The following is a 16,864-nucleotide window of genomic DNA, read 5'->3' on the forward strand; positions in this document are numbered from 1 at the left end:
ACTTACAGACTTCTGACATATGGAGTCGTCCTCTCCCTCCCTGTACTTCTGTCCCACGACAGTTAATTCCTAAGCTTCCTACTTCTGTTTTGAAATTCCATGCTTTGAACATAAGGCATTCCTTTACCACCCCAAAAAGAAAAAGCATTTGCTATGCGGGCATAAGAACTCCTCGGATGACCTTTGAACAGCTGACCTAGAAGGTGCAAACTTGACCCATTCTCTCAAACCTACTTCCCCAACTTTTGGTGAAGCTCTTCAAAACTAGTCCTCAATAAAGAGGAGAGGTAGAAATGTTTGCCAAACCACCTTGTGCATTCTACAGTTGATGTCTGCTTCCTGCACAGTAAGTTCTAGGCTTGCACCTTTCCTATGGAAGCATCCTTTGCAGGTCTGCATTTTGTTTCATACACCTTTGATACCTCAAGGCATATGTTACTGCCCAAACTGCTTCCCTCCAGCTCCACCAACTAAGGTGCACCCCAAGTCAATCGCATGCTTTCAAGTGGGAGAGCAAGAAACTAATATCATCAAAAGCTTTTCAAATTAAATAATTGCCCCGGACTAGACAACAAAATTATCCCTACTCTTTGATTGGAGCTCAAAGTCCCTTCTCCAAAAGTGTACTCACAAAAGTGGATTCAAAAATATGCCATCCCAGCACCACTTCTTTGGCAGATATATGTTGGTACAAGTTCGACCAATGCTGAAGGAAGCCATACTTAAATCCAGATATACAAAAAGAATATACACTGCCCCAATCCATATGCAAACCAACACCCCATCTTCATCATCATCATTCATTATTTAGAAAGAGACATCAATGCAACATTTATTGGGATGCAAGGTAGCACCCCAAGCAAAGATAACCCAACAGTCTAGGCCAGTAAGATCGCAAATATGCAGCAAGCCACCCACCTGTCAACAACGACCACAAGCAACCCCTGCATACCCTTCTGATGCTAGCTACCAACACTTTCCATAAGGCGATCCATATTCATAGAGCTTTCCATAGCACTGACTTCGAATACACCCAAATGAGACTCTTCACAAAGGGGGTGTGATGTCATGACACCATGATTTTCATAGACCACATACTCTGGCATGGTCAAAATTGTGACACGGGGATTATCATAAACCACTTACTCTTGCGTGCATGCACCTCAATTCCTCATGAGCTGTGTGCCTTGTCACAAGTTATGCCAATAGGCTTTAGGAGCCAGCATTAGAAAAGCTCCTCAGAATTGAACTTGTTCCAAGCCTCCTGTATGTAGAAACAGACCACTGCCATTATGATACAGACATCAGCTGAACTTCTTGACATATGAAGCTCAGCACAGGCACTCAAACTTACCTTTAAGAGATCGAAGACCTTTTCAGCAATGTATTTTTGCTGGATCGTAGCACCTTTCTGCTGAACTTTATCCGGGTGGACGTACAAGGTAGCTTTCCTGTATGCTTTTTTGACGGCCGCTGCAGTAATGAGATCCGTCAACGATAACGGCTGCCAACCACACTCTGGCCAAAGGACCTGTAGAACATCTCAAATCAATCAGAAAAAATTATGGCTGACCGGTTACTTAGTTCATGTAAAGCTTCTCCAACCACACAAAAGTTTCAAGGACTGAAGGTATACACTGGTTGTAGCATGCTGGATACCAAAAAACCAAGATATGAAAGTATGAATACACAAACACCATCTCATGCATATGCTGCACTTTTGAGCAGGCTGGAGTCAGGTGAAGAACCATACATATTGAAGCGTGGAGAGCAAGGCACGTAAGTTCCCTTCCTTGCCGGCTGCCCAGCGTTTGATTTCAGCATCTACAAGTTCACCTGCCCTCTGCGTGGTTGTTGCATAACGATACACATAAGCACATGCCCCACCTTAATGAATCCAAGAAAAATCTTGTACTAAGGAGTGAAATAGCCACTGAGGCTACAAAGATGAATGCAAAAGGGTAAGGGCATAGAACATTTCTTTACATGTCTTTCTGCTTGTTCTCTTTCGCTTCGTAAATCACGCTGATGCTTCTCGTCCAGTGCTTTGGCCTAGGATTTCACAACAGAACTTCAAAAATTAGCATGGGTTGTGTTTTATTGAGCACAGTTTCTCAACAAGAAAACAATTATCGGTAGTTTTGAAACTACCACCTGCCCATCATGAGTTAACTCTTTTCTCAAAACACATACTAAGAGCATCAATGGACAATACATGCACACTTACGCATCCAAAGCCCTTGAAAAAGTAGGTTTTAAATAAACTTCTTAGTGGCCAAAAAATGTGAGATGCAATTCACTCTGCTTGGACAGATAGTGATTCTTCGCCTTCACTCGTAAGGACAGAGCGCGGTTCTTCGCCTTCCCTCATTGCGCCCACATGGTAAACCCTAAACCCCTGATGTACATATTACATATGTAATGTAATACCCCTAAATAGCCATCCTGCTGTTTTTCAGCCTTCAACAGTGTTAAAAACCAATGGTAATTCAAAAGGTGTCACTCCCATCGTCACATGCATGTTTCATGCCAGGTTACCATGCTGTGAGCCCTAACTAAAAAGAGACAAAAGGGGCTAATAGAGTGAGTAGGTCACCCAGAATGAGCAACATTAGGCTGCCACAGAGTGTGAATGGCAATCAAAGCAAAACGCAAATTAAGGCAACTAGCACCATTTAATGCAAATTTGGCCATCTTTTTCTACAACTAGGACCATGAAGAGTAGCAACACTCATAAAAGAGGCCCATCTTTTTCTATGACGGTGTATTGTCTCTCTAACTCCACCAAAACCGATGTGAAGGTCAGATTACTTCACCACAGAAAAGAGTCCAATTTTGGGGTTGACCTTAGCTACTAATGAAGAATGAGAACACACATCATTGCATAGACTAGGCTGACATCCCTTTTGTGCCCAAAAGTAGTAAGGTATTGTCAGTACATGGGCCACCCCATGCTCATGAATAGGATAGCTTGACTACATGAAAGTGTGTGGACCATAGTCACAAGAATCGGAGGTTTCAGCCCCTAGAAACACATTTCTCCATTTCAGGACCCCATCCATTTCCATGGCCGTTCCTCGTTTCCCAAGTGATGATGTCACAGGAAACGGCCGTTTCCACCCCTAAAAACTCGTTTCCCGTTTCCATTCCTCAAACATATCCGTTCTCGTTTCTTGTTTCTGGTGACTATGGTGTGGACAGAACAATAATTTAAGAGTGCATACAAATCACTGGGGGTTTTGCATATAAAAAACAGTCTCCTAGCTACTGTTAGGCTGCACTCTTGTTCTTCGGAAATTAGCCATGCAGATATATCACAGCAGTTTCTTCAGGGTTACCATGAGAAATGTCTTAGAAATGATGAATACAACGTAGTTTCTTAGTGCCACCAGATGACACACAACTTATGTATAACTGCTCATAAATACTAGCAAGTCCAACCAAATGGAAGATCTCTGTGAGAACATTTGGAGTCCAATCAGCTTTATCAAAATGAGTGTAAAAGAACACCCTTGGTGGCTCTATTAGCTAATGTCAGGTTACACTCTTGCTCTAAAGCAATGCATGTACAGCGGTCCTCCGGAACCTAAAATGAGCTCTTTCTCTTGGAACTGGTGCATGCAATGTAGCACTCAATTGTGAAAATATTGTTTTTATTTCCAAGTGTCACCAGGCATGACTCATACAACCTATTAAAACAGTGTGCACCAATACTGGTAAGTCACCTGTGAATCCCAGTCAAGAAAGAAAGTCATTATGTGCCCAAAGTTGTTTGATTGTAATGAGTGTAAACCCAAAAGGCAGTGCAGCAAACAGTGGGAAAATAAAAACACTAGCTTTATAATTTGGAAGCTTTTATAAAGACATGCAAAGGTCTCATTTTAGAGTATCTAAAGCTTAAAAGCAGACAGACAAAGAGGCTGTACACGGTTGCCTCCAATCATGGCTGTATTGACCAATCCGCTCACCTCTCACCTGCATTGACCAGGGTTTGATCAGCACTTTTGACCATATTTGAACAGCATATTTCCTGCAGTTCTGAAGAGTTCTAAAAATATTTGACCAGCCTTTGTCAGGACTCAAGATTTGACCAGATTGACCTAGGTTTGACCACCATTGCTATGATAAGGCTGCAGATAACCCACGGCTTTTGACGGTGAGCACATCTAGGCGGAAGTACGAGATCCTCGACATTGAAATCCAAACTCCTGCATTTCTGTTGATTTTCTGTATATGTTTCACTCATTTGATTGTGTGCACCTGACTAGGCAGTAGTACAAAAAGTTTTTCTTTGGCTTGGCGTTTGTCTTTAAGGAATAAAAGAGACCCATTCAGGTGCTTTGGGGTTGGTTTTGGTGGTGGCACAGCCGAGAAAAAAATGCACAAGCACACCAGAACACACTCTCATAGCAGGACAGGAAAGTCGCAGCACAGGAAACAACAGTGCAGCACATAGTACCCATTAGACATGGCCACTGCACAAAAAGTCTTGCAAAATAAATAACACGAGGGCTCATAACCATCAGCTTTTAAAAAAAAACTTCAAGACATGCAAGCATAAGCTTATTCAGAAAGCAAAGTAAATCACATGGCACCAAAAGCTTGGAAAAACATACAGCTCGTTCGAGCGTGCGCTGATGCCGTTCCAATCTAGCTCTTCGTCGATCAGCAGACTCTCCCTCCACCTCTTGAAACTCACCAGGAGCTGATGGCGCACCTTTATTAAGCATAGAAATAAATATTAGCAAAAAACTTGACAAGCATTACCATACACCATACAAATATTGACACTAACACTTGCTACAAATAGTCTAAACATAATGCTTGCTACACTAAAACTTGACGATATTTGTAGCAAGCATTAGTCAATATTTGTAACAAGCATTACCAAAAAATTGAAGAAGAAAAAAGAAATGCAAACAGCCTTGTAGTACTCTAGCTCATATACAAAGATAAATACAACCCACTTCATCCAGAAGATTCTAACATCCAAGATAGCTACAATCAAGGTTCTTCACTTTTACATGTAGATTAGGAGTCCTACTCTGCAACAAACAAACCAGGCCCTCACTCCACAGCATCAAGAGTGATCACTTTCACACAAGTGGAGGGGACGTCCAACATAGAATTGGGAGCCAGCAAACAACTGTGGCCTGACATTTCCCAAATCCCAGCTCCAATGCCACTCCCATGTCATAGAAATGGGAGAACAAGTAAGAGGGTGCCAAGCACCAGATTTCCAAGCACACGAAAACAATTCAGACCAATAGCTGCCAAACCCTACCCACAAAGTAGGGTCAAGAACCATCCACTGCCCAAGCCATTCAGCAAGAGGATAACTCCATGCCTGCCTACTGCTCAAGCCACTCAACAAGAGTAGAGGCGCCCGACCACTAAGCAAGGGGAGATGCTTGCATGCTACTTAAGCGACGCAGCAAGAGTAGAGGTACCACCACGCAAGCCACTAAGCAAGGGGAGTTTCCAGCTTCACACTGGGCCTATGTAGATCTCATAGGCGGGGGCCAGCCTCATGTAGTCTACTACATGGATCTCGCAAGCCAAGCCCAATCTCACACAGGGCAAGGATGCAACCAAAGGACAATGATTGCCAATCTTCAATCACCTCTAGGCACCACTCTTCATAGCTGCCAAGCACAAGAGCTCTCTCTTCAATGATGGTACACGTAGAAAAAGCAACAAGAACAGCCCGTACAGCAATGGAATAGGCAGTACAATCACACAATCGGGTCGTACAGTTGCTGGGCAGCATCAGGAGCAGTCGGCCACTGTCCGTACAGCAACCGTACTGCTGCCGTATAGCCATACAGGTTGTACACAGGCAGGCCGCAGGATCTGACCGTACAGCAGGTGCAGGCTCACGGAGTTAGGTGCTTAGGCCAAGAGGCTTGGAGAGGTGGTGAGAGTAGGTGGCTGTAGCATGCAGATCAAATCGGAGACATTGCCTCAACAAAAATTTGGGGGTTTTTCCAAATATGGAGAAAATAAACAAATTAGAGCTCCCAAAGCCACAAGAAATTGAGGCTTTCCCAAAATTAGGCATCTTGCATGAAATTAAAGCCTATGTATCAACGAAAACCTTGGTTTCCTCATCTGCAGCTTCAAATTTGTGCACATCAAGGTTCTTTGCCTTGGCCCTGAGCCTAAAAAGACGGCCCAAGTCTCAATCGCTTGGCAATGCCGTCACAAAAGTCTTCATCGACACTTCACCTTCGGAAATTTCTAAAATCCATTCCCTACGTTTATGTGTAGTGTCATGGGTCGTCCCCCCAAATAGATTTGAAATAATGTTCGTCATGTCTGTCAGTTTTTTATGTAGTTGTACCACCTTATGTTATAAAAGACTCCACTATTCCAATCTACCCCTCTTCAGATAAAGGAAAAGGGGGGGGGCGGGGGGGGGGGGGGGGGGAAGGGGGGGGTTGATTTCTGAGTAGAATGATGTAAGTGAAAGTCACTTGTTCCCTAGACCTCTAAGTCCCTGCACGTCCATGCTTGTTAAGCCTCTGAGTCATGCTTGTTGAGCCCATTGGCCTCTGACCCACGCTTACTAGCCTCTGAGTCTATGGCAGGGAACATGTCTTAGATGGTGCATTAGAGTGCAGTGTTGAGCCCAAATGCTATTGAAGGTCTATCTCAAGACATCTCCACCTTCGATCCGATTCCCGAACGTAACTTCCCGGGCACGGCGGTGTCGCAAAACACTTATGACTATTAATGTAATCAAACACTTAAACCATGGCCACAGCCTTGACATGTTTCCATAATCACTTTGCACAAAACATAAAAGCTCGAAACATCCATTGAAAGCTGAAAATAGAAGCTTGCACGTATGACGCTGCAATGGGCCGACCACTTTAAATAATTTTATTACCAAGGAGTATTTGAAATCTGTACAAGCTTTGAGGGCTCACCCATAACAGGGGTTCTTGCTGAATTATCTATGTACTTAACCATAAACAAATGTAAAAAAGGGTAGTTCCTCTCATGCCCAAGAATCCATGAACATATAAAGTATGTATGTAGAAGCCAATATACCTGTCAAGGGTACAAATCTTTCCCAATGACCAGGTCTAAAAAAACTACAAATATTCAGCACCATAGATACCTCTCTATCACATAATACAACCATATGGGTGAGTACTATTAGCATTATTCATCTCCTGGTAGTGTGCCCAAGTTGTGAATCAGGGGTGCCCACATTTATCCCGGGCAGCACCATATTTCTTCCTCTGGTCAGGGCCCTTGGTTGTAGGGTTGGCCACCCATTTTTCACATGTTTATTTTGTCCAGTCGTGGGTCTTTTTCTAGAGCAAGTTGGCCAGCTCCGGTAGGGGCTATATAAGGCCAGACTCTTACTCACTTGTAGACATCTTGACAGGGGCTTCCAGGCCCGGGTCCTCCCTCAAGGGAGTTGCTCATCATTCCCTCACTTACGGGGACCCCACCCCTTGCACAGGGCTGTTTGTATCATTGCTTCTTCATCATTATGCAGATTCGTTTTCTTTCTCTCTCTGCCTATGTCTCACGCATTCCGCTGCACACTTTTGACATGGTATCAGAGCACTGGGTTGAGGCTCTTCTACAGAAGGTGTTCTGGCGTTTTTTCTGAGAGAGAAGGATTTTTGTGTTTTCTGCCATTGTGAGCAGGTGAAGGGCAGCCAGCATGGCCGCGTTTTTTTCTCTGAAGAAGGGCAGCCTGGCTGCGTTTTTCTCCAGAGGAGATGCTGGTCAGCATGGCTGCGTTTTTCTCCAAAGGGGGTGCTGGGCAGCATGGCTGCGTTTTCTTCCAGAGGAGAAGGTGCTGGGCAGCCTGGCTGCATTTTTTTTCTCCAAAGGAGATGCTGGGCAGCATGGCAGCGTTTTTCTCCAGAGGGGGTGCTGGGCAGCATGGCTACGTTTTCCCCCAGAGGAGGTGCTGAAGGTGCTGTGTTTTCCTCTTCCCTCTCTTCTTCTTGGTACACGTGCTACCGGCTGGTTACAGCAGCATTTTTTGCATTATCTCATATGCGTTTTTGGAGGCAGTGGAGGCAGGTGTACTTTTCCAGGAATGGTGCCTTCCCACATGGCCTTGAGCCCTTGCTCGGCCAATCTTTGCTTTGTCAGAGTTTTCAAACTCATGGGTGCACACTTGGATTCACATCCTCGAGGTGTGTGTGGAAGACAGTTAGTCCTTTCTCGACTAAGAGAGGGGGTCTATGAGTTTGTGCCAATTCAGCATAGTTTTGCTGGTCTACAGGTGTTTCCTTTAGGTTCTCAGGGTGTTCACCTTGAGAGGGGGATGTGGTTACTTGGCAAGGTGAGCCACTCCTATTCCCCAGGCAGATGGCCTTCTGGATTACATGGTACCAAGCACAGGAGTCTTCATCCCTAGGATGAGCATTGATTTGGGAGATTGGTGTACAGGTTGATATCGGCATTCATGCAGAGGCAAGCTAGGTCACTTGGTGACGAGAGCTGTTGTCAAGGTTCACAAGTACTTGCTCAGTTGCAGGATGGGAACAGGATGCATGGCAGTTGTACAGGTTCATTGGGTACAGGTAGGTACCAGTGGAGCAGCAGTTTGAAGCAGATGATTGACATCAGATTGTGCTTTGGGATGATGAGTTGTGGATGTTTGGTTTCACATGGACACGTGACTGGTTGGTTGGGAGCTTGCCAGCTAGCAGTGTCAGGTTTTGGCAGGAGAGCTTTCTTGAGCTCAGTGCCATAGTTAACACCAAAGAGCTCAGGGGGTGTTGCCATGTGATTGGGTGACTCATAGGGGTGTGTGAGTAGTAGTCCCATCACGCGACGCCGAGTTATGGATACAGGTTTTCAAGGTCAGGTGCCAGCAGGATTGTCACATTCATGCAAAGGCAAGCTATGTCACTTGGTGACGAGAGCTGTTGTCGAGGTTCACAAGTACTTGCTCAGTTGCAGGATGGAGAGGCATTCTTGGACCGAGTGATACATGGAGATCCGGAAACCTTGTATCTGGAGATTGGTGCTCAACAAGCTCAAAGTTGGAAGCTTGAGTACCAGGGCTGATGTAGACATTGTGAGCCTCTAGGGTGTCTAGAGGGAGTGCCAACAAGGAGACAATTTGGCGGTGTTCTCTAAGGAGCAGATTTTTTCTTGGAGGTAGAGAATCACACGACATCCTTTCTTGGGCTGAAGAGGGAGCACATTGTGTGGACTGGTGTGATACATATTGGTTTGGAGATATGGACATTTGGTGGTTCATTTTTTGGATTTTGCTGGACTTCTGGATCGGGAGCAGTTTCTTGGAGTAAGTGGCAGAGGCGGGAGCAGATCAACCTCTCGACTTGCTTTGGAGGTTTCCTTTTCCAGCTCCTCGGACTGGTTTCTATCCCAGGATCTGAGAGGGGGTGTTAGCATTATTCATCTCCTGGTAGTGTGCCCAAGTTGTGTATCAGGGGTGCCCACATTTATCCCGGGCAGCACCATATTTTTTCCTCTGGCCAGGGCCCTTGGTTGTAGGGTTGGCCACCCATTTTCTAGAGCAAGTTGGCTAGCTCCAGTAGTGGGCTATATAAGGCCAGGCTCTTACTCACTTGTAGACATCTTGACAGGGGCTTCCAAGCCCGAGTCCTCCCTCATGGGAGTTGCTCATCATGCCCTCACTTACGAGGACCGCCCCTTGCACAAGGCTGTTTGTATCATTGCTTCTTCGTCATTATGTAGATTTGTTTTCTCTCTCTCTCTCTCTGTGCCAATATCTCAAGCTTTCCGTTGCGCACTTTTGACAGGTACAACTGGTACAATCTTCACTGCAACCGGTACAACAGCTGATCAACAACTAGTACAATAAGTACAAGGGTTGGTGCAGCCAGTACAAGGGCTAGTACAACAAGTACATGGAAAAATGCAGCCGATACAGTACGTACGAGGGCTGGTACAATAGGTACAAGGGCTGGTACAACAAGTACAATAGGCACAACCCTCCATTCAGCCGGTACAAGGACGGTGCAACCATCAAGAGGCTAAAGAAAAAAAAAACTTATGTTGAGGGAAGTGAAGGAGTGTGGGAACTCTCCACAAGTAGTAGTTGACAAGAATGCCGGCAACCAACATGGTAGAGGCTAGTGTGCAGCAAGACAACCTCCTCCAAATAAAGAGAGAGGGCTCCAACTTATAGATTTGGACCTCCCATGAGCTAAAATGGCAAGAGAAGGCTATAATGACAAGTGAAGAGCCACACAACAGCTGAACTGACAAGTGCGACCACTTGACACTTTGATCCACTATCTAACAAGTGTGAGGCCACTTGTCTCACTTTGATCCACTTTCTTGCCACATGTCCCAATCTAAGAGATGGGTCCTCCCCTAATCTTTACCTTTAAAAATATCCCAACTGGTAGGCCTTTTGCCATATGTGCTTTGACATGTCCCCCCATTTGCTCAACTTATGGACGTAATGACACAAACAGAATTTCCATTCGGGGTTGTCCCAAAATAGTAATCCTTCTAGATTTTAGGAGTGTGATCCTTTGTATTCCAAGATAATTCCCCATTCCCAAAGCTTGTACTTTCCAAATATTTAGACATCGTGGAGTCCACCAGACCCCTTTCATACTGGGAAATGTCCAAGGTGGTGACACCAAAGGGGAGTTTGTTGGGTATTTCGGAGTCTCTCACTATGTGTCCATCATGTACGTGTACCCCTGTTTGTGTACCCCCTTGTGTCTGTGCGTGAACAGCCCTTGTATGTGTGTGTGAACACTTACTTATGTGAGTAAACGAGTAAGTGTGTGTGAACCACCTCTTATAGCCGTTTGTGTGTGTTAGTGATAAGCAATGATGTCATAGGCCCACCCATGTGTCATTGCCTCCCTTAATGTGAAGTGTCAAAGATAAGGCTTTTAAGCCTATAAAAGCATGTACTTGATGTAAGGTCAGATCAATCAATCAACAAATCATTGGGTTGCGCATCATACTGTAAGCCCAACAAGGCATGTAGTGACAGACTCAACCACGTGTCCAAGAGGTAAAGATATAGAGAGAGAGGGGGGAGAGAGAAAAGGGAATGGGGATCTTGCACAGTACACCACATTGAGCGAGAAACAAGCCCTGCTCCCTTTCAGAATTTATTCAGGAACAATCCATGGACACGTTGGCCAAGATCAATACAATCAATGAATACAAAACAAATAAATATGCCAATGTAGGATATCCAATTCGATGTTGATGTCAACGCACAAGATCTCTGATATCGAGCACACCACGGGGATGACCCGCAAGTATCTCTCATCAGACTAGTACCAGATCCAATATCCAAATCCAATGGATCCCAAGTCCAATGAATCCAAATCCAAGTCCAAGTCCAAGTCCAAATCCCACTCCAAAATCCAAGCTCCATGTTTAAGCTCTGTGTTCCATGTTCATGTCCAAGCTTCATGCCCAAGCTCTATGTCCAAGTTCTTCATGTCTATGCTCAAGTTCAAGCTTCCATGTCCAAGCTCTATGCCCAAGTTCCATGTCCAAGCTCTAAATCCACTCGCTCATTGCATGAATAATCTCCACAATTCCTATAGCCTTGTCGATGATAAAAACCCTAGAGAAGCTCTTTCTGGCAAGAAAACTGATATAAAACCTGTTTTACTGGGTTTTGGGCGATAAACCGTCCAAAAAACAGTTTTTAGGTTTTTTGAATAGTTTTAGGGTTTCTGAAATTTTCAGGGTTTTTTGAAATTTCCTGTCCGTACAATCCGTACAGCTATACTGATCCGTACAGTCCCACGGAAAGATGGTGACGTGGCACTGCAGTTGCTGGAGGCGCTCTAAAATCAACGGGTAGCGATGAAAAACTCCATGACTTGATTCATAGATGATGATGAAGAAGATACTCTCCACGCTTGAACGAAGATGGCAACGCAATGAAGAGGTTCTTCTTCAACTTGATGCTCAAGAGAGCCTTGCTTTTTGGTCCTAGAGCTGCTTTTTGAGAAAGCGGCTTTTGGCTTTTTGGTCCAGCAGCCAGCTTAGTCTCCTCTTTCCAATGGTACCCTTGGCTCATGGTCAACCCTCTTTGACTTTTTGCTTTTTCTTGCTTTTTTGACCAAGAATGGTGCTTTTTCTTCATCAATCCTTATGGACCATGTTCCCATGTCTTCTTCCACCTATCTGGTGTCCGGGCATGAATTTCATTATGTGAAATAGAGCTAGGAGGGCCAAATAGTTACACATACTCTCTCTCTCTCGTGCTTTGTTCTCTCTCTCTCTCTCTCTCTCTCTCTCTCTCTCTCTCTCTCTCTCTCTCTCTCGGTGTGTGAGTAAATAAACAAAATGGGCTAACCTTTCTATCACCCAATGTGTGGTAGATCGGTTAGCTCATGGAGTTATTATTCAACACGTCTTGTGTTCGAATCTCGCTCTTGTCGGATAGATCTTGTTTGGTCTCTTGGGATTGTTCCTACGACATTAAAACAGCGTTCCTCTCTCTCTTCCTCTCTCTCTCTCTCTCTCTCTCTCTCTCTCTATATGCACACACAGTAGCCATGATGGAGCATTTTCATCCCCCATAGCCTGGTTCTGTGCAAGTAACTCTCACCCTAATTTCTCACGACAAATGCTAGCGGCATGTTGATATATCCCCATGACAAGCTGGAAATGTTGTTTTTACGCAATCGCCTTTACACGTGTGGCTATGGGCTTCTTCTACTGGCCAACTAAACCCTTTCCCATGCTTGGCCATGCTATGCCAAGGTTGGCCGACCAGCCGCTGGCCAATTGGATGCTACTCTCCCATGCTGGCCCCTTTGAGGCTCTTGGTGGCCCTTCTGGGAGCCACCTAAGGCTGGCCCTAAGACCAAGCCTAAAGCCCTTTGCTCCTACATGCTTGTTACGTGCATCTATCATAAGATGACCTAAATGCTATGTTCTCCAAGTGGGTTAAGTGATACATACCGACACTTGAGGCTCCCAATGTGACCTACGTAGCTCGTGTTCGAAATGTCCCTGGACTACAGCTGACAATGCCATCATAGCACACGACAAATAAATCCCTAAAAAGATTCTACCGATGTACAAACGTGGCACTAATGATGAACCAATGTGTCACATAGCACCTCACTCCATGAATGTATGTGACACTCCCTCAAAGTCCCTCCTACTTAGCTTGGCGGTAGCTGCATGGCTTCCAAGTAGTCTGCCAAAATTTGGGAGTACTCTTATAAAAACTCCTTGTCAAGCAAAATAGCTTTGTGAGTGTCTATGTCTTGAACTTGGTGTAGAACTATCTGAGTCTTCAACCAAAACCATGCTTCCACTTGTGAAGGAGAATCTACTCGGGCTCAAATACTTCTACCTCATCGATCCCTTCAGGTTGTTGCTCATCAAGAACTCCTGCAAAGATGGCCCAACATACAGCTTTAACCATGAGACGTGGAAGACATCATGCATAGTCCAACTGTCTGGTAACTTCAACTTCATGGAAACATCACTAAGCTTCTTCACAATGGAAATGGGCCAAAGCTTCAGGAAGAGAGCTTAAGACAACACTTGCCCACTTGCTTTAACCATGGCTTAATGATGCGGAGAAAAACCCAATCTCCCTCTTTGTAATTGATCTCTCTTCTAGACTTGTTCGCTTGCCTAGTATATGCTTCTTGTGCTTATGTCTGACCACTTGTTGGTGGATGAAATGTAATGTTGTAGTCTAACACATAACCGTGCGGTCTCATCTTTCGTCCTGATGAACTTCGATTCCAGCTCACCCTCCAATGCCTTGATCAAGTGAAAGTGGAACTTACTGGGAGGTAATGCCCTTGGGACCAACTCAATCCGCCTTAAGAGTGTCAATCAATCAGTCAATCAAGTCCCTTAACCAACTTGAAGAGAATCATTCATGCATGTAGAAGTCAGTAGAAGCTTTAGGGTTTGCATTAGAAAGCATTCTGCATTTGCATAGCATTCATCTCATGTGCATGTGAACCCTTGCATAAGCCTCAAATAAGCATTCGTGTAGCATTTATTAGCCCAGTTGGCCAGATCTGTAGCCAGCCGACCAGCTCTATTCCCTCATATAAATAGCAAGCGTTTCTAAGCATTCCATCATCTCAGCAATCATAGCATCATCGCTTGAAGCATACAAGCATTCAGCCAGCAGAAAACTCATCATCATCAGCATAAGGAAGAAGCGCTTCAGTCCATCAGTATTTCTAAGCCCTACAGCAGATTTCAGCATTCATGTCCTTCATAGTTTTCTCCATCCTCCCGGGTGAAGGTAAACGCAGCATATTCAGTCATTCCCCTTGCATATTCACAGCCTAGAACAGTCCCAATTCAACCCTTTTCTCAACCACAGTTTGCAGCCTTCCTACAGCCCCTTGGAAGAGTGCACTGGCTTTGAGATTGGACATCATCGGTGCTTCTATAGCAGTGTACAATCAGCCCGACTCTTGGTCTTCCGAAGGTCTTGCGTTTGGCTTCTACAATCCAAAGTCAGTCATTCTCTTCAAAGTAATAAAGCAAATACTCCTAGCAATAGGAGGGGGCCCTTCAGTAATAAGGTGTGCAAATCTCTCTCTCCAGCTGAGGCCAGGATTTGTCAGCTGTGCCAGATGGAGCCAGAGACAGAGTTACATTACATGTCACTGTCCAATATATTATGAGATACGAGGCCGTTTTCACTGCCTGTTCAGAGAGTGCTTTGGACCACTTTCTAGAGTCATGAGATACCAGGATCAGAGATGCCTCGGATTGTACTTGCTGGAGCTGCGTAGACATAGAGAGGGTCTCCTGAGAGGGAGGGGATCAGAGAGGGAGAGACACCTACAGAGACAGATTACAGACTTCTTTCGACCAGAGATTGAGCAGTCAGGTCAGCAAGCATTGCAGCTAGCCCCAGAGTACAGCCGCACCAGAGGTACACTGATTGATCAGGCTATAGAGCTGGGGCGGTCCAGGCGCCCCAAGATGAGAGGCCCATCTCGACACCGGCGGAGACTACAACAGAGGATCAGGACCATACTAGCACGGCATGGGAGACGTCCAGTCAGAGTACTCACCATGGAGGACATTGAGGATATCCGCCATCGACCAATGAGAGACATCTTTGGATAGTGATGTGTATGATGCTTACCTTTGTTGCTGGAGTTTTCCTCCCAGATGTTATCCATTAGGAGCTCCTAGTACCGTACTTTTCCTCATAGTTGTTTCAGTTTCAGTTAGTTGTTTAGTTGTTTTTAGCTTTCCTTACACAGACATTGTATCAGATCCACCAATTGTTGTAACCTTTTTGGTCTCATAGGTCATTTTGGCCTTTTGATATCATTTCATCTCTCTCTCTCTCTCTCTCTCTCTCTCTCTCTCTCTCTCTCTCTCTCTCTCTCGCGGGAGAGTGAAGTGATAAAGTGGATTCCTAAAGACTCACGAAACTTAGGATACAGAAGGCAGTGTGAGACTTTGTGTGACGGGTTTCTACATCTAAGCATAATTCCGCTACATGTTACAATGGGGTAGTAGAAGATGGAGGCTGCTGGAGATGGTAGTGGTGATAAGAGAGGATTTGTGGGATTAGCGCTTTCTTTTGCTTGACAACCTCGCCCTTCTGCTTATCATCAAATACCACTGGAGGCACTAGATTCAGTGCGACAAAAGCTGAACGGCATTAGAGATCAAGGTTGGAGGTGGAGGTGTAGGTGTAGGTGTAGGTGTAGGTGTAGGTGTAGGTGCAACGGTAGCCACCGTAGAGGATGGATGATTGGCGGCCTTCTCAACCCACTTGGTACAATCCTTCTTACTATGCCTCTCATGATGGCTGAAAAAACATCACTGCTTTTGCTCTTATGGTTAGAGATAACCTCCTATAATGCCATCCTTGGCCTTCCCAGGCATCTTCTTAGGTTTTGAATCTTTGTTCAGTTGACCACCTAAGTCACAAAGCCCGATCATAAGATTGAGACTCGAAATTCCGTACGGTAAACCTGATGTCAATATTGAACCCCTTCAACTTTTCGTCCTTGAATTTCCCTAACTTCTCTACCATGGTGATGACTTTGTTGGAGTACGTCAGCATGGGTGACCCATTTAAGTTGGTAAAACTCATCCTCAAGATTGGTCATATATTGGGGTGGGAGGAATCTGGTTTTGAGGTCAGACACAGGTGTTCCATACATAATTCAGTGCCTTCGTAGCTAGATCTACATGAAAACTCAACCAATGTTGCCACCAATTAACGACCTCCCTAGTGAGATATGGGGCCACCAGGTGGACTTTGTCTTGTGGATCTATAATCTTAGCCAATGGAAAATATGCAACAAACTGATGAATAAATTGTGTAACTGTAGAATAAACACACTTACCATCATACTTACTAAAGTTCAAATGAGCACAGATGACAGTGGTGGATGGGGTAGTGGAGGAACTGGGTCCAGGTGCCATTTTGGAAAGTGCCGCTTCTATCTAACCGGCTTGTAAGGTTGCCAATGTCTAATGATGCTGGAGTTGTGAGTTGATGCTCCAAAGCTGCAATTTTTGCATGGCGTCGATCTTCAACCCTGCGTTTGGCTTCCTCTACCTTCCGTTCCTCAACAAGTTCCCAGCATCTTTGATGCTCCATCAAGAGAAGCATGCGCAAATTCTGTGGGACCATGCTCTTTAGGCTTCTCTTTCAGCTCTTGGATGAAATCTTTGTTGCTTTGCGGAAGCGTTGTTTCTAATTTTCTTCTTTAGTGGTGTCTTTTTGGACACTTTCTTCTTCAATGGTGTCTTCTTTGAAGCTTTCTTCTTCTTCTCCCGACATGGTGGACAGCTAGGTGGTTTTTCCCAACCTCGGTTTTACCATCCATGGGATGCTCTCACATTAGGCAGCCAAGCTGGGTCATAACCAGAAGCTCTTCTT

General features: G+C 45.0%; 1 protein-coding gene across 1 annotated transcript in view; it reads right to left on the minus strand.

Moving 5' to 3' along the window:
- Positions 1 to 527: 527 nt before the first annotated feature.
- Positions 528 to 16,864, minus strand: part of LOC147610298 (uncharacterized) — a 38,867-nt gene continuing 22,530 nt past the window's right edge. Inside the window, exons 4-8 of the mRNA XM_086786112.1 lie at positions 4,617 to 4,717; positions 1,987 to 2,052; positions 1,754 to 1,843; positions 1,355 to 1,531; positions 528 to 1,264 (exon numbers count right to left, since the gene is read on the minus strand). Coding sequence (XP_086642238.1) covers positions 1,226 to 1,264; positions 1,355 to 1,531; positions 1,754 to 1,843; positions 1,987 to 2,052; positions 4,617 to 4,717 — 473 coding nt within the window. The 3' untranslated portion in view covers positions 528 to 1,225. The remainder of the gene's footprint in view (positions 1,265 to 1,354; positions 1,532 to 1,753; positions 1,844 to 1,986; positions 2,053 to 4,616; positions 4,718 to 16,864) is intronic.

The sequence above is a fragment of the Cibotium barometz genome, chromosome 49, assembly GCF_041138505.1.
Source record: "Cibotium barometz isolate CiBa-2024 chromosome 49, ASM4113850v1, whole genome shotgun sequence".
In the NCBI taxonomy this organism is placed as follows: domain Eukaryota; kingdom Viridiplantae; phylum Streptophyta; class Polypodiopsida; order Cyatheales; family Cibotiaceae; genus Cibotium; species Cibotium barometz.